At 46.2% G+C, this 18311-nt stretch overlaps 1 protein-coding gene across 13 annotated transcripts in view; it reads right to left on the bottom strand.

Annotated features, from left to right (window-relative positions):
• Nucleotides 1-18311, bottom strand: part of SLC39A11 (solute carrier family 39 member 11) — a 352142-nt gene that overhangs the window by 213273 nt on the left and 120558 nt on the right. For 7 of the 13 annotated variants that reach the window (XM_070560113.1, XM_070560112.1, XM_070560109.1 and 4 more), the window contains one exon: nt 18123-18264. In XM_070560113.1, the coding sequence (XP_070416214.1) occupies nt 18123-18264 (142 nt within the window). The remainder of the gene's footprint in view (nt 1-18122; nt 18265-18311) is intronic. The other 6 variants (XM_070560116.1, XM_070560114.1, XM_070560110.1 and 3 more) reach the window with 1 other exon arrangement.

The raw sequence follows: 18311 nt of genomic DNA, 5'->3' as shown, positions 1-18311 counted from the left end.
CTCCCGCTACTACTCTCTGTTGGGCGACACTGTCCTCTTGGCTCTTCTTTGAACATGCCAGGTGTGCCCCCACCTCAAGGCATTTATTTGCCCCTGCTGTCTCTTTTCCCCGGAGAGCTCTTCTCCCAAATTTGGCAAGGTTTGATCTCTTGCCTCCTCCAGGTCTTTACGTAAATGTCATTTTTCAAGTGTTCCCCAGCCACCTAAATTTACGGCACCTCCATCTCCCCTCAGGGGCTCAGAATAAGAATTTGTGTGGAGCAGAATCATAGCCAACCTGGAGCCCACATACGTTCTGAACCCCTGAGATGTGGGGTTGTATGTTGCTCCAGCAAAGCTCACAATTACAAAGATTAGTACCAGAAGCGGGGTGCAATATAGCAGAAACACTTAAAATAGGAGGCATTACCTTGGAGCCAGGCAGTGAACAATCAGAAAACCACTCCTAGAGGATGAGAAAACAGGGGCCCTTGTTCTACAGTGGTAACACCTTTGGGAAAACTGTTCCCTGTGATAATCTGAAAGGCAGATGGTGCAACGAACACACGGCTTTAGGGGAAAAGGTCCCAAAAGAGAATCATACTAATGTGACTCAGTTATTCTTTGGTACATTTGACAAAGTACTACAAGAAAGGGAGGAACTCAGAAAAGAATTAGCTGGTTTTCCAGTAGGGTTGAGAAGGAAAAAAGAAAATCTAGAAAGTTTGCGATGTAAAGGGTTGGAAGATGTAACTGTTTCTCATCTCCTATCAATAAAGGGAAAAAAATCTGAAAAATGTTCTCTGAAGGGCATGTTAAGATCACTAAACGGATTAAAATACCACCACTCCAACCCACTCCTGGCAAATCCTTTTAGCTGGACAAAATGTTACAGGAGAAAGGATTAGTGGCACTTGATCTCACAGAAACCTGATAAGCTCAGAGTGCCTATAATTAAATCGGGAGAGAGAGAGAGGTGTGTCTGGAAAAGAATTATCTCAGAAAGAAATGTGAGCGTGGCTATTGACCCAAGGAATAACTGAAATAAAATGGAAATAAAAATTAATAATGGTTTAGAATGAGTTATAGCACCCAAAGAGACACCAGCCTGGTATAAAAGAGGCTGTGACCTCCAGAGATCTACAGAACAACTTTAGGGGTCCCAAATTCCCATGGGCAGGAAGCAGACTGAGAAACTGCCGAGCCCCCAAGGAAGGCATACACTCTAGTACTTTTCAGATGGGTCCAAAGATCATCATGAAGGAAGGGTCTCCCAAAGTGAGAACCCAAGAGCCCTGGAGAACAACGAAGCTGCCTCCAGGGTACAGAAACAGGTGCTCTCAAAGAATATTCCTCACCCCTGGGGTAAGGAGCCCTCATAGGTTTGTCCAAAGGATTTCAGAATTGATCTGTGCCAGCGACGGCTACGGGGCTGCCATTCTTCCTCTTTCCAAATGGAAGTATTTACTGGGATTATCCTATTCCTGTTCCACCACGTCGATCATGTGGGACAGGTAACTTGTTTTAGTTGATAGGTCTCTGGATCAAGAGCAACTAAATCCAGACCTGATGCAGAGTCCATCAGGAGATCCTGGAATTCACATCTGATTCCACAAGTGGATGAGAATTTTGAAGTATCTTCCATTGGGTCAGAAGTGAATTTATTTTGTATATGGAAGGAACAAAAGGGATTAGTTGTGACGGATAGAGGGGTGACTGTAGCAGATTGTGTTATGCTCACAGTTATTCACGCGTCCCTGCCCTATAGAGGATTTTTACATTCCCACCTGGGTTTGCAGTGACTCCCCAGAAGCCAAGGATACTTCCTGCACAGTGACAGGCATTGCCATATGACTTGTTGGGCAACAGAATGTGAGTGGAGATGAACACCACATTCAAGTGTAATTCTCAAAGGGCATCACAAGTTTCCACCAGCTCTCCATCCTCCACCATGACACTGAGCACGTCCTTATAGGGGCTACTTCTTCAGCCTGGGACCCAGAAGGAGAAGACAAATGGAGTAGAAACACATCCAACCTGAACCCTGCAGGTAACTTGAAAGCAAAATAAACCTTTGTGGTTGTAAGCTTCTGAGATTTGAGAATTGCTTGTTGCAAGGTAAAGCTGACTCCTACAGCCCATTACACTCAGATAAATGAAGTCCGTGGTAAAAGTCTCCGCAGCACACAATCTAAGGCAAGGAGCTACATGTGAGCCCTCAGGCCTGTAAATCTTCATCTTTCCTGGGAAGGAGCCTAAGAGCATAATTGGCCCTATATAAATGCTTCTTTACATTGTGAGTACTTGCTGTCATCTTTGTGAGTCATCTAACAGGGCAACTTAATGATAATGAAAACAAAAATTCAAAACATGATTTATTTTGTTTTACCAGCCATACTTTGGACAACCAATTACATCTAGAGCTTGTCCTCACCTCTCTTCTCACCGCCTTCTCCCACTAGCCTCTCACCTAACCTTCAGCTCCAGAGACCAGGAGGGGGCCAACTCAAGCCACAAAGGCCCAAAAGACATGAGAAAATATCCTAAAAACACAGCGCCAGGGAATGGGTCTGCCGTGGGAAGCCCTGTTCCTCCTACTGGAGAGCAGCAGGGGCGAATGAGTGGAGGGCCCTCTGGCTTTGGAATACTGATTTTGAATGTTTGGGGGGAAGAAGGTTATTTTGAGAATATTGTTGTTGTTGTTGTTGTTAAAACCATGCCCAACCACAAAAAAATAGACTGCTTTTTTAAAAAAAGCTTGGATTGTAAATCAACCCTTAGAAGCCTCCTAAGAAACTTCCAGAAGTCTCTCAAATAATGCCATCATCCCAAGTTGACCACTTCCGGGGAGCCCAAACTCATTTGTTCAGATGCGTTCTGCAGTGTTTGCTCACATATCAGTTTTATTACACTTTAGTCAGTTGTTATTTTTGATCCAAAAAGGGATTCCTGAGGACCTCAGAATGGAGCTCAGGAGCATGGTGGGCTCTGGCGGCTCTTTTTGCCCTGACCACTCTCCCCAGGGGACACCCGAGATCGGGCTGAAGTGAAGAGCAGACTAAAAGTCTTCTGGTAGCTAATAAATGCCCCAGGTGGCCTAGGATGTGAGCTGCTGGATGGAAGAGACCATGTATCCTGATTTGAACAGCACCAAACTCATGGCTGTGAATGAAAATGCTTCCTGCAGATGACGATGACGATATCCGGGGTCACAACCCTTGATTTGACCCTGTGCTCACCGAAGTGTTCCCAAGCCTTAAATGTATGTTCTTAAATAAACACGCTTCAACACGTATTCCAAAAGGGATCTTACTGATGTTAGATAGAATGAAAGGCAAGCCCATGAGCTTCAGAAACACTATTTCTGTTCAAAAAAAAATTCTGTTGCTTGTCAGGCTCACATGGAGCAGCTCGCATAGTTCATAAGTGGGCACTCGTTGACAAGGACCAGCAGGCATGCCAACTCCACACTTCGGTTGTGCTTCCCTATCCACATGCATGGATTTAACGTGTGCTTCCAGTGAACAATGACCTTACATTTCCCTACCAGATTTCAGGAGAAGTGCATTGGGTACAAATAGTCTGTGAAATCAACATGCAATTTCATTGCTTATATGTAATAATATTTAATTCTATTTGGAAGGCAATATGTCAACATGCACATGCAAAAAACATGCACACACATATGCCAATACATGCCCACACACACATGTGCACACACTGGAGAGTCCCCAAACCCCCTTTACACACACAGGAAATATCAATGAAAAGGGAGGATTTGTAATATCATCTTGGACCATATATCTTAGTCCAAAGAATGTGGGTTAATAAAGGCAGAATCATGTGATTCTCCATAAGGTTGAATTTGATGTGCTCAATGAACACTCATTGGTCCAGAAAGAATGATAAAATTCCTGCAAAGAAGAGGATCCCAGGCCTAATGATTGGGTTCTTTTCTAGACAACTGTAACTGCCCTCTGGAGACTATAAAAGAAATCAAGCATCGAAATTGCAGCACAACTATTTGTAATTACTGTGTGATGGTCTGTCTCCGGCATCTGTCTCTCCCACGACCTTTGGAGGCAGGGACCAGGTTCACTGGTCAGACTCAGCCCAGCAGAGCGGTCGGCTCAATGAAGTATGAGTGAAGGGATGTACTCATGAAAAACAGAACATGCAAGTTTCGTACAAAAGGAAAAGAAAAGAAAACAGTGCATCTTGGCAGCACCCAGCCTGATGCCATCCCGGCAGAAACCTGGCCGGTGAAAAAGGAAACAAAGGCCTTTTCAGGAATTCTTAGTCTGAGCTCTTAGAATCAAACACAATTCCAAAACGTTACATTAAGAGGTTTCGTGAAGAGATGAGAATGAGAATGGAAGAAAAGAGAACCCAGACAGGGCAGTGGGTGGGGAAAGTAGAGACTGAGAATCTGACAACCAAGAAGTCTGGGCTGTGGCTTCACAGGAAAAAGTGAGCTCCCAGGTACTCAGTGCTCTAACGGCCCATTTTCCCTCTCACTCTCCCACTTCGGATCTGTGCCAGTTTAGTCTCACGGCCCGAACATCCCTGGCTGCACCACGGCCTCCCACTGCTGCACCTCAAGTGTTAGTACAAGAACGGAGGTGACGCAGGGGCTGGCCCCGTGGCCAAGTGGTTAGGTTCGCACACTCCGCTGCAGGTGGCCCAGTGTTTCGTTGGTTCAAGTCCTGGGCGCGGACGTGGCTCGTGGCAGCATCCTACATGCCACAACTAGAAGGAGCCACAACTAAGAATATACGACTATGTCCTGGGGGCCTTTGGGGAGAAAAAGGAAAAAGTAAAATCTTTAAAAAAAAAAAAAAAAGAAAGAACGGAGGTGATGCCTTCAAGGCAGAGGTGATGTGAACAAGGGGAAGCGCGCGCATCTGGAGACCAGGCAGGGGCTCATCACCAAGGGTCTTTGGACCCCCAGGGAGAACCATGAAAAGGCTTTATTCAGTTCAGTCAGTCAACAGGCATGCTCTTAGCTCCTGCTGTGTGCCAGGCACTGTGCTGGGCCAGTCCAGGTGCTTGGAAATCGAATGTAAAATGTGTGTGAACCCACATAGCTGCCTTTTTCTAGGGCGAGGGTCTCCAGCGTGGTTCTCAGCCAAGGGCAGCGGCTGGACAGCGGCCAGCCCACAGCACACTCGGTGCACATTCAAAAGGCACCTCTTTGGGGGCTGGCCCAGTAGTGCGGCAGTTAAGTGCACACGTTCCACTTCAGCAGCCTGGGGTTCGCCGGTTCGGATCCCGGGTACGTACATGGCACCACTTGGCAAGCCATGCTGTGGCAGGCGTCCCACGTATAAAGTAGAGGAAGATGGGCATGGATGTTAGCTCAGGGCCAGTCTTCCTCAGCAAAAACAGGAGGATTGGCAGCAATGTTAGCTGAGGGCTAATCTTCCTCAAAAAAAAAAAAAAAAAAAAGGCACCTCTTCCTCCGAGCAGCCCCGGCCTGGCCCCAAGCTGAACACTCCACAAGCAGAAGCGAGGCTGGACTTCAAACTCCTTGGGTCTGACGTCCTTGTGTAAGACTCTACCTGCCCTATCTTATCTGCTCCCTGTGCACAGCCGTCCAGGGGACCTTTGAAAATGTCTGAGACATTTGCCCCATTGTCACACTGACTAGGGGGGATGACAGCCATTTAGTAGCTGGGGAGCAGGGGTGCGAGGCCACATGCAATGTACAGGACACTGCTGCATCACAAAGAACTGGCCCACCCTAAATGCCAATAACCTAACAGTCTGTGGTTCATCAGGTGCTCGGTGGTCCCTTCCCACGAAACGGTCAAGACAAATGCTGCGAGGATGGTGGGTCTGGGGTCATCAAATGAGGGTCAAAACAAGGGAGAGGCAAGGAACTAGTTCTGAGCATCTAGACAGACATCACCACAACCTGAGAAGACCTGCGACCTGATTTTGAGCCAACACTTCTATTTAACTTAAAATGTTTTAAATATTAAAACTTCACATTTTAAGTTTAAAGTTGCATCTCTTTCTTAAGGAAAGCGAAATAGGATCAAGGCAAATGACTTCCAATGCCTCTGGCGGTGTCCCAGGGGTGCTGGGGCCCTTGGAGACTAAGGATTTCATTTCCGTTAAGCACCCTACAGATTAAAGAAAATAAGTACCAATTGATTCAAAGATATTGTGCTTAGAAAATATGACGCATCTCTGTGTTTAATGTATGGTGCTGAAGAGTCCCCTCCTGGGAAAGGCAACGTGCCTGGCTACCTCCAGGTACCAGTGAGACGCGCTACTGAAATGTCCCTGACTTTGCACATGTAACTCAAGTGGGGAGCAAGGGTGGGAGGAAATGAAGAGCAAGGCTGGGAAGTCAGAGTTTCCGCAGCCCCTCCTGGAGCTCTCCTCATCGCACTTTCAGAATACAGGCTGTGACTCAAAATGTCCTGTTCCTCCAGTCAAAACGTATGATCAAAACCTGCCTTCGTGCAGGCTTCTGCATTCAGAATTTTAAATAAGCCTGCGGAGCTCCACAACTTGCCGCCAGCAGGCTGGCGGGGAAGCCAGGAGCAGCTCATTAGTTCTGGGAGAGCGTTTCGATTGCATCCTACTAGCCTTTCCTGTTCCCTCCCTTTGTTGTTAAACATAACACCTTTCAAGGCTTCACTTCACTCCCCCAGTCCTGAAAATTGGCTGAGCAACAGGACTGCTTAATCCAATCACTAGGAAAAATCGGCTCTTAGGTCTTGGTCAGATAATAGGATCCCTTTAAATGCCAGCTAAGTCTTTATCCTCATCCCTACTGCTCTTTTCCAAGCCAACAGGTAGAGAGCAGCAAAGGGGAGACGTGCGGTACAGTTAGGCTCCTCAAGCTGAGTAGTGCTGGAACATAAGACCCTGCAAAAAGGAAAATTAATGTGGCAAATCTTCTTTATCCCCTGGCCACGGCAGACATCCAAGAAGCAGGTACAATCGGACACTAAGTGCTTAATAACTAATCAAGTAGGACTGGAGGACGGGCGGACTGAGGGATTGTCACCAAGACGCTAAGAAGGATGACTTCAAGGAGAGGCTCGTTATCCGTAATAAATCTCATGGGTGTCTAGACTTGTCACGGTGCTCCAGCCCGAGGTATGGCAGGCGCCCTCTCCACAGACGGCTGGAGGAGTTTAATTAACACTGCAGGCTAATGGGCTTCCACTCTGCTAAGCGAACCAAAAGCAAAGGCCCGGAGGAGAACTTTACCCAGATCTGATTTTCCAGAAGGAGGGAAGGAGCCCCAGGGTGGAATCGGCCCACATGGATCTTCATACACAGAGGAAAGAAAGTGCCTCTGAAAAGCTTTTCCAATTACTGTACCTTCCAGGAACTGGTGCGCTGGGGCTGCAAATGGCCCAGCAGAGCCCGAGAGAAGCCGCCAAGGACTGCTCACACTGAGGGCAAGGGAGAGGCTGGGGGATTCGCTCCGGCCTCAGAGAGAGAGGGAGAAAGGAAGGGAGGCAGATCACGGGAGAGAGCAGATGAAGAGGGGTGCGGGCACAATCAGGGAGGTTCAGAGAGCGAGATACAAAGAGGAGAGAGAGAGACCGGAGAGATGGAGAGAGTGAGAGAAAAGAGAGATGAGATGAATCCAGACAAGGGGAGACATCTTGTTAACTAAGCCAAGATGTGCTGGTGGACTGCGGAAAGAAGGGGAAAGGTTACCATGGCAACAGCCTGCAGAAAGCACAGGCTGTGTAGCTAAGCCCCAGAAGACACCCGCAGCCCCTGATGGCCACACTTCCCACTACTTCTGCTCACCTGTGAGACTGTGGCTGGAAGCCTGGGCCCAAGCTCCCACCCTCAGACTCCAAGATCTCAGACCAGAACGCGCTGCCCCAGACTTTAAGGTCATATAAGCCCTTTGCCTACAGGTCAGACAGACAGAGGAGGCCTCCACCAAGCATTCTTGGAAGGCTCATGAGTGAGGAATTGTGGATCAGGAAGGGCATCTCAACAAGCTACTCAGCCCAAATTTTCACACTACACAGGAAACCCCTCTATAACTTCTCTGACCATTGGTCACCTAGCCTGTACTTGAATCCTTCCAGTGATGGGGAGCTCAGTCCATTTATAATTCCATGAAGTCATGTTACTATCACATCTACCACACACCCTGACTCTACCTCCTTGCCCTTCACCATACACACAAGCCTTCTCTCCTCCTCACCTGCCCCCTCCCCAATCTCTGTAATTGTGTGTGTGCGTGTGTGTGTGTGTGAGAGAGAGAAAGATCAGCCTGGAGCTAACATCAGTTGCCAATCCTCCTCTTTTTGCTTGAGGAAGATTGTTGCTGAGCTAACATCTGTGCTAATCTTCCTCTATTTTGTATATGGGATGCCACCACAGCGTGGCTTGATGAGTGGTGTGTAGGTCCGCACCTGGGATTCAAACCCGCAAACCCTGGGCCACCAAAGCAAGCGCACAAACTTAACCACTACACCACTGGGCTGGCTCCAACTAATTTTTACATTTATCTTATGGTATATTTCTTCTTAACCACACATTTGTGCTTCTTTAATTTCTTTAGGGACTTCCTTTTCCTCTGAGAAACCTCGTCTTCCAGCTTAGGGACAATCTTCTTTTCCAGTGCGGACACTCCATCCCTGAGTTGGCTCACACGTAAATGTTGTGCATCTTCCTGAGCACCTTGAGAGCACTGTGGACCCAAATGCTCAATGACTGGAGAATCCACATCCACACCTGAGAGCTCTCTGTCTTTTCAATATGGGCAGCGAAATCTCCACAGTGTGAGCCCAAAAAGCCCACATCCATTTCTACTGCTGTCCAGACAGAACAACAATAATATTCACTGAGCGCATATAATGCATAAGCCCTATTCTAAGCATTATATGTGTATCAACTTAGCCTATCTTCGCAGCAACTCCATGAGGTAATTACTATTATCCCCATCTTAGATATAGAAACTGAGGGAGAGGGAGGTTAAGAAGGTTGCCCAAGGTCTAGCAGCTGCTAAGAGGTTGAGTCAGGACCCAAACCCAGTCTCACTGTCGAATCTATCCTCTGGCCCACTCCAACTCTATACCATTTCTGTATTGTGACATCTTTCAGGAACTTGGTGGTTTTTCAGATATGTAGGCCTTTTACCTACCATAAACCTATAGATGACACCATACTTAATGGTGAAAGACAGAATGCTTTCTCCCAAAATTGGGAATGAGGGAAGAACGTCTGCTCTCACCACTCCTATTCAACATCATACTAAAAGTCTTAGCCAGTGCAATAAGGCAAGAAAAAGAAATAGAGTCATGTGCCACATAATGCTGTTTTGGTCAACGACGGGCTGCATATACGATGGTGGTTCCATAAGATTAGTACCATAAAGCCTAGGTGTGCAGAAGGCTACACCATCTAGGTTTGTGTAAGTACACTCCATTATGTTCCCACAATAATGAAATTGCCCGATGATGCATTTCTTAAAATGTATCCCCATCATTAAGTGACGCATGATACGGAAAAGTATACAGATCAGAGGGAAAAAATAAAACTGTCACTATTCAGACATGACATAGAAACTCCCAAGGAATCTACCAAAAATCTCTTAGAACTAATAAATGAGTTTAGCCAGGTTGCAGGATACAAGGCTAACACACAAAAATCAATTATATTCTGTATACTAGCAGTGAACAATTAGAAACTGAAATTTAAAATATAGTATCATTCATAATAGCACCGTAAAAGGAAATATTTAAGTATAAATCTACTTGATTTATAGATTCGAAGGAATCTCACCCAAAAGCCCATGGGGATTTTTTGTAGATATTAACATGCTGACTCTAAAATTTATATATAAAGGTAAAGAAACTAGAATAACCAAAACAATTTTGACAAATAAAGTGAGAGAACACACAATGTCTGATTTCAAGACTTAGGAAAAAGCCATCAATTAAGAGAGTGTGATATTGGCGAAAGGATGGACACATAAACCAGTGAAGAAGAATGGAGGGTCCAAAAACAGACCCAAGCAAAGATGGTCAATTAATTTCTTACAAAAGCACTAAGGCAATTCAATGGAGAAAAGTCAGTCCTTCTAATACGTGGTGATGCAACAATTGAACATGCGTATCAAAAAAATCTGAACCTCAAACTCTACCTCACTCTTTACCTAAAAACAAATAACTCAAAATGGAGGGTTCTGTGTGGGGGCCCCAAGGACATATTCAAGACCCACTTATGGGATTGCTAGAGGTTTACAGATGTTTTGTTGAACCATATAAAATGGCCCATATTTGTTTCACGAGAAGAATCTCCTGGCAAGCACGTGTCTCCTAATTGTTTTTATATGTACGACAGGAGCTTCCCTACAGGAAAGAACACAATCAATGTTTACCAAGATGGACTTGAGCAAAGCTTACGAATGCCTGCTGAGGATGAGCACTGAGAAATCGCTAGGTGAGCCTGGGCTCTTAGGGAAGAGAGCAGAGACTTCCAGCTCACCATATCTGAAGCCGCAAGAGACATCTTGTGCATCCTCTTCCGCCATCCTCAAGGAACGCCTCTGCCTCCCCTACCAGCTGATAGTTAGTTTGGGGTAATGAAGGAGTCAGGAGTCCTGAGAGTTGGTGCTGTTTGGGACAACCAACTGGGAGTCGCTGGCACATCCCTTAATATCTCCAGCTTCAAAATGCTACGACCCTTGAAATCATGTTTCACTGAGTCAACTGATTTCGTTTTCAGATACTGTACTTGCAGCTATTTTCCTTCTCTGGTCCCAGGAGGGGAGATGCACTAGAGAGAAGAAAGCACAACAAAATACCAGAAGACACACAACCCCAAGAGGAGACGGGAGGTCGAATGGAGGTGCATGCTGATAGAGAAAGCCCAGGTGGAATGGAGCTTATCATTTGACTCCTTTTCTTCAAGGCAGGGCTGCACTGACCCCATCCAGAGGCTGGAGTTATTGCTGTTGATCACACAGGTTCAAACCCCAACTCTTCATCTTCCCCACTCGCCCATTCCTTCTCTAAGGCCGCCTATCTCAGTATGCGTCATCAATTTCCCCCCAGTTTCAAGGGCTATAAACCGGCTTCCATTCCTTCTTAAGCACTTTTCATAACAGGCAAAAGGGAAAAACAAAAAAATTGAGATGGGAGTGAATAAATAGAAAGGACTCCTGAAGATCTCAATACTTGCAGCCAAAGTGCCACCCTGTACTTCTCCAGCTTAAGGAACTTCTGAAAAACATAACATCTGAAAAACAAAACAAAATAATACAAGAAGAGCCCGGTTTGCCTGGCTTTGGCAGCAGCCTTCTAAATCTCTGGGTAATAAAAGCCTGGCAGGAATATCCTAACGGGGGCTGATGCTGCCCAAGCCACTCGTCTGCTCTGTTTCCCAAAAGCACATTAAAAACACATTTCCAGTTTAATAGACTTATGAGCTGAAATGAATGTGTCAGAACTCTTATAAATATGAGAGAACTTGCTAGCCCAGCAAATGTTAAATTTTGCATAAGAAGACAGTATCCCTAACTCAGCAGACACTTAATGAATATTTCAAAGAGCCTGGGCAGCGGCTCTAAAGCCTCCCGTGGAGTCAAATGGGTCTTTTTTACCGCCAGGATTAGCCTCCTCCCATTCTCTCCCCCATCCCTCACTCGGACACGACAAACGAGCCCCTCCAGACTAACTGAGCTCCTGAAGCCTGGTCATGGACTAATCAGGGTATGGGGTTGGTCAGTGCACTGGGTTGAAAACAGTCCCCCCAAATTCATGCCCACCTGGAACCTCAGAATGTGATCTTACTTGGAAATAATCTTTGCAGGTATAATTAGCTAAGTTACGAAGCGGCCATCCAGGATTAGGGTGGGCCCTAATTCCAACGACCGGTGTTTTTATAAGAGAAGGGAGAGGGAGATTGAAACACAGCCATATAGACACACACAGGGAAGAGGCCAAGTGACAACAGCCATAGAGATTGGAGTGATGCGGCCACAAACCAAGGAATGCCAGGAGCCACTAGGAGTTAGAAGAGGCAAGGAAGGGTCCCCTCCCTAGAGCCTTCAGAGAGAGCGTGGCCCTGCCACTGCTTTGATTTCAGAATTTTTAGCCTCCGAAGCTGTGAGAGTATCAATTTCTGTTGTTTCAAGCCACCCAGGCCATGGTACGTTGTTATGCGGCCCTAGGAAACAGATACGGTCAGAAGAGCGCGTCTACACTCAAATGTGTATTGACAGTAATCACCCCAGAAGTTACCTGCGTCTACCATTTCAGGTGCTAGTGGAGGGGACAGCATTAGCCCCCCCCCCCGCCCCCCGCTTTGATTTCATTAGCATAAACTACACACCTGCCAGCAGTCGTATAAGATCAGACTTAAAATCATTTAACTTTCTTCCTGAGCTCTCTCTAACTTTTCAACTTCATTCAACGTTTTCCCATCCTGCGTACTCAGCGTTCCCGGCCCATCCAGGTGTGAGACTGACGGGTAAGGAGACAGAAATACCGTGAGAGAAATCTAAAAGACAAAGGAAACAAGAGAACCCAGTTTTCTAGTCACCTGGTATTCCTCTAGCTTGATGACAGTCCTCGGGAAGACAACTTTCCAAAAAATTGTTCAGTGTTGTGATGGGCCGAGTTGTGTCCCCCTCAACTTCCTCTGTTGAGGTCCTAACCCCCAGCACCTCAGAATTTAACTGTATTCGGAGTTAGGATCTTTAGAGGGGTAATTAAGTTAAAAGCAGGTCATTAGGGTGGGCCCTAGTCCAGTATGACCGGTAAGAAGAGACGAAGGACACAGACAGGCGGAGAAGACCGTGTGAAGACATAAGGAGAAGACAGCTGTCTTCCAAACAAAGAGAGAGGCCTCGGAAGACACCAAACCTGCTGACGCCTTAATCTCAGACTCCTAGCCTCCAGAGCTGTGATAAGATAAACTCTTGCTGTTTAAGCTACCCATCTGTGGTACTTTACTACGGCAGTCCTAGCATATGTATACAGGAGCCAAATTGCCTCTAGGCCCGGACCTCATGAAAATGCACTCCAAAATGACTGCCTAGCTTAGAAAACCGGGACTAAATTTTTAAAAAGTCAAACAAACAGGAAAGGTGCTATATGAGTGCTAAATATTAGGTGAAATAAAACACTCTTCAGAAGCAGAAGAATCTATAAAATGTTTCCACCTAATAATGTTCCCCAGAGCTGGGACACATAACGGTCACTCATGCCACCCACATAGCGCCCTGTTCAAGAGGGTATTTCTGTATTACCTCCTTATTTTATTTAACATCCATGATGCTCAAGAGCTCCTGGTAATTATTATTAGTGAACACTTTGCTCTTCATCCATCTGCAAAAATTTTTTTGTTTTAAAATGGGGCACATTTTAATAGCCTCAAGTGCTATCGCTGTGCGCTGCCAGGTTGGGTTCCTTCCCAACCTTTGAATGAAGAAACCCAGGTGACAGGCCCCAGCCCAGAAAGGAGGCAGCAATGCCAGGACCTGCTATTCTTCAGTCCCCAGACAACTTGTCTCAGGCCAGGAAAAGATTCTAAAGTGTCCCGTAACCAACCAGTTATAGGGGGGAAAAAAAGAGCTTAACTGCTAAAATCATATGCCAAGATATTAAATCTACATGAATAACCGTAAAGTTATTCTTTCGTCTTTAGAGATCTTACCGATACAAAGTTAAAATTACTAATAACATCTCAGAGACTTGCCTAAATGCACTATTTTGGAGATCTAGTTATAAAGAAACACTTTAAATTTCTTCTAGGAGCTACATCTGACTCCTGATCAAATTTAAGTTCACTACACAAGACTGGAAATATCAGCGACAGAAGGAGCATCTCCTCCAGGGGAGACTTGGGAAGTCAGAAGATATGGAAGAAGAAAAAAATTATGATCGTAAGAGCCTTGAAGCTGTTTAACTAAATCCTCTTTGCTTCCCTAGGATTAGGCTATTCCAAGGAATTTCAGTGCCAGGGAAATCTAGGAGTTGGGCATTGAATACACTTGGCTGGTCTTAGAGAGAATGAGCAGCTATCTTCCAAAAAGGGCTTCCACCCCACACAGCCTGGCTGCCTTCCCACAGCCCCACACTATGCCGAAAAAGAGAGTCCTCCAAAGGCCAATGTGAAAATCCATCTGTTGGGGTCATCCTTCAGCTAGAGAAATTGAACCCAGTTAAAATGCGAACACACGAGCAGCAGTAAATGCTGTCAACGGTTAATACCCCCGTGTTCATCAGTTTATCAAATCTTTTCCCAGAGGCACCTAAGTGAGGATGTTTAACAGGGCAAATAGGAGAGAGACACGATTCCAAGTACAAGATTAAAACAGGGCAGTATGATATCTGGAGGAGAAGTGAGGGTGCCTTCAGGAGAAAGAAAGGCATCCAAGAACACCTGAACTCCATCATGGCTCTGCAGGGACAAGCTGTAGGGGCGCTCACCTGGGGGTCGGGCACTTGGGAACCTTGAGTTAGAAAAGGCAAATTCTCTCGCCCAAGATCAGTTCTGTTTCCACAGGAAAATGCCACCCAGCAAGTCAGTAGCATAACCAATAAGGAATTCAAGATTTTAGACTAAGATGCAAACAGATAAATGCTGCTAATGGACTGGTGATGGTAATTTATCCAAACTCAAAACCCACTTAACAGTTACTAGGTCTGCATCGCTTTCATTTTGCAAAACGTGGTTTCTAATTGGCCAGGCTGCCTACATGGAATTATTATTGCCAGGTGCATTCTCCTATCAGAAAAGAATAGGACGTCAAGGAAAAATCTGTTTCTACCCAGAGTTTCCTACAGCTTATGCTTGCCTGACTTCAGTACCCATTCACTTTGCCCCACAATGAGCTTTGGAAACGAGCAACGGAAAATCAATAGGGGCCACTTCACAAGTAAAGAATTTCCCAAATTAAATCCACCTCTTTCTCTCCTGGAAAATAATGCCTACTCCTGTTCCTTCCACAGATACACAAAATTACAGACAGTTCTCCATCTGCCACGCTAACAGATGAATGAAAAAAACCATCTCTCTTGAAGAGTTTCAGCCTCCTCCCTCAGAACGAACAACATTCCGAAAAGGGGCAGTTAACAGTTAGCGAAAGAAAGGATTGATTCACTTTTTACTACCCTTCTTCAGCCTACAGAGAGAGCTAGTGAGAAAAAAGAGGGGGGAAAAAAAAAAGCCCAACTGGGCAGCTGAATGGGGTGGGTTGAGGCAGAGACCCAAGATGGAGATGAACATGGGGGTCATGGAGCCATCTGAAGGGTGAAGGATGTTATAGACCTTTGCCTTCCAAAATCACAAATTTCTTTGCATGAAATTTCAAGAGGTTCATGAACCCTTTGGCAGCCATTCATAGACCCCAGATGTACAGAAGCCCTGGCCTAGTTTCTAGAATTTACTCAACACTATAATTGCCCACAGAAGTGTACGTATAAAAATGTTCTCTACCACATTCTTTAAAATAGCGCAAGATTGGAAACAACCTAAAGGACCATCAAGAGGAGACTAATTAGATAAGATCATGGCCAACAACAAGAGTGGGATGAATCGATGAGCGCCCCAGGAAACAAAGACCAAAATGTGTTAAGTGAAAAACACAAGCTACAGATCAGCAGGCCAAATGTGACTGGAAACACAATATTTCTGAAAGGACGCAAGGAACTAGGAACAGGGCTTGAATCTGTGATGGGAGCCTGGACCGTAAGGGATTTGATGCCGGAAGAAAAATTACGTCTTTACTTTTAATCCATGTTATTACTTTTTTAATTAAAAGAAAGCTAATTGGAGATAGATAAATAAATAGTTGAAAAGAGAGAGAGACTGATAGTTTTAAAAGAACTTCGGGTCTAGCTAAGTCCCAGAATATCCCCAGCCTTGAGAATAGTTGATATCGTGAAACATTTGGCACCAAGACATAAATAGGCAAGGATCTCATAAAAGCTTTTCCCAGCTCAGGCTGCTGCCACCGCTCAGAGCAGCTGAATCTTCTCTCCCACAGCGCGGCTTTTCTGGCTTTTCCTCTTGCTGAACCAATTACAGAACATAACGGCAGCGCCAATACTATTTTTTAAAGGCTGATGTTAATCACTAAATACCCATTAAACCAATCTCCTTGCTCCATTTACAGCAAGCTTAAGGGCAAATCCAGATGGTACAAATAATGCATATTCAGGCTTGATCTGCCTGAGGCCAATCATCAAACAGCCATTATCAGTTTGAGAGTCTTCAACTGCCTGACACCCACAGGTGTGCCCAGGTAAGAGGGATGGTGACCTTTCCAGAGAGGGACAGCTAGGCTTTCTCAGTGTTGGCAAACCATCTTCGTGCTCCCCCAAGGGTTGCATGTGCCTTTGTATCTGAGCAGTTGGCAAAGGCAGCGACCGACTGAGGGTTGCTTGGTAACCAGGTAACAGGCTGTGCCTAGGTGTTCCTGAGCAGAGGACAGGATTGTATCTCCCTCCCACACAGCCCTCACTCACCGCTTCACCCTGGCGTGGTCAAGAAGACCCAGCAGTCCTGGGAGACTCTCCTGCAGAGCCAACTCTCACCGGCCCTGTATCCCCACGGCCCCATTGGAAAAGGTCCATCACAGGGATGGCCGTTTTTCACCTTTTTTGATCGACAGGCAGTGAACCCTCACCCTGTGGCCCTGAAGATTAAAAAAGGGGATAGAATAAAATCTGGCCAACTTTTTTATCCTAGAGAAGGCTCAGAATCAGGATTGTAAAGTCTTCAAAGGGACACACGGTACTGCTAACACAGTATCGCTAGTGAGAAGTGAGAGAGAGCCTTCTGTCCCCATGTTCCCACGACTCGGCGTGAAAAATGACAAGCTGTACTAGAGGACGGTGCCACATCCTGGTCACCAGACAGTTCTTGATCCTCCAATAAAAAGAGAACAGCAGCCAGCACCTAAGTCGTTCTGATTTGAGTAAGAATGACATGTGTGATTCGAGGCAGGGGGCAGATTTTTCGTGCTAACCCTCTATTACTTGAGCTCATGTTAGATGAGTTTTTATTTCCCACAGAGGAAGTTGTGGGAGGCAATGAGGATTAACCCAAGTGGAGAAGAGATCCGCGTTCTCCATGAATAATTCATGCAGGACATAATCTGAACACACATAACTGAGAAGTGGCTGCGGCATCGCTGTAACTTCTGCACGTTTACTGTCCCCGAGGTCTAGAGGTCATCTTAGCCCACACGTGGTGAAAATCTCAAATTAAACGGAAAAGGACTTTTCTCTCTTAAACCACTGATGTGAAGACAGCGACCAGTCTCCAGTCTGTTTCTCCTCAATTCACTCAAGAGAGAATTCTGTGCAAGGGAGGAGGCACCCATTCTCAACATCATTTGCATGGTTTTAGTGCCTAAATCCGTGGTCTACGGAAGAACTGGGGAGGGCAAAGGACAAACATTTCATTTGGGCTTGCAGGCTAAACGGGGGACTTTAAATTCAAAGGAAAAGAAGGGCACCCACCTCTCCTCCTGCTAAGTGGCCCTTCAATTAGCCACATGCCCAGAGTGAGCGATGACTGAGCGAGGAGCGGGGTCTCACACTGAGACTGGAGAACGATGGAATCCTTCCAGTGCACCTTCAACTCCTTCTCAGTGGGTAACAGCCCCATCTGCACCCCACCACGAAGATTTAGGAACTGCTCTCTGCTTCCCCTCAAGGGACACATCGCCTCCAACTTAAGAGAAAAGGCACAACTTTGCTGCCAGTGGTTTTAGGTTCCAAACTGAATCAGCGAGAGAAACACCCACAGTTGCCCAGATGAATCAAAAAGATGAAAGTCAAGTACATGGAAAAGAGCATTCCGGGTCCGTCAGAGAGGGAGACAGAGGCACAAATGCCCACACGCTCTAACCCAAATGAGCCCAACCGTATCAGAGGGGTCCTTGTCCACTTGTCCAAGTTGGAAAGATAACCACAAGGCACTGTTGCCCCCTGTGCACTAAGCGAGTGGTCTGGAGAACAAATGAGGAAGGAAGGCACGGGGCGGACGCCGGCAGAGCCCTGTGCTGCAGTGGGGTAAGTAACCCAGACGGAGAGGATGGAGCACCTGGCACTTTCCTTGCCGTTCCTCCTACCACCAGGCCCAAGTCTATCCTGTCTAACTCAGCCCACGGTCTGCAGCAGGGAGCTTGCCTGAAAGAAGCCCAGCTCTACCTATCCGGATGGAAAGTTCGCTCTCAGGGAAGAGCAGCCTGGGACCCTCAGCATCAGACTTCTTCACCAACGCAGAGTCGAAGTTCAGCGCCAGGGCCGTGTGGGGGTCTTCTGCTGCACCCTGAAACAAGAAGCAGTGGCAACACTGTAACATCTCTACTGTCTTCA

Source organism: Equus przewalskii, chromosome 10 (assembly GCF_037783145.1).
Source record: "Equus przewalskii isolate Varuska chromosome 10, EquPr2, whole genome shotgun sequence".
Taxonomy (NCBI): domain Eukaryota; kingdom Metazoa; phylum Chordata; class Mammalia; order Perissodactyla; family Equidae; genus Equus; species Equus przewalskii.
Note: the sequence above shows the minus strand (reverse complement) of the source record. Positions and strands in the feature narration are given on the sequence as shown.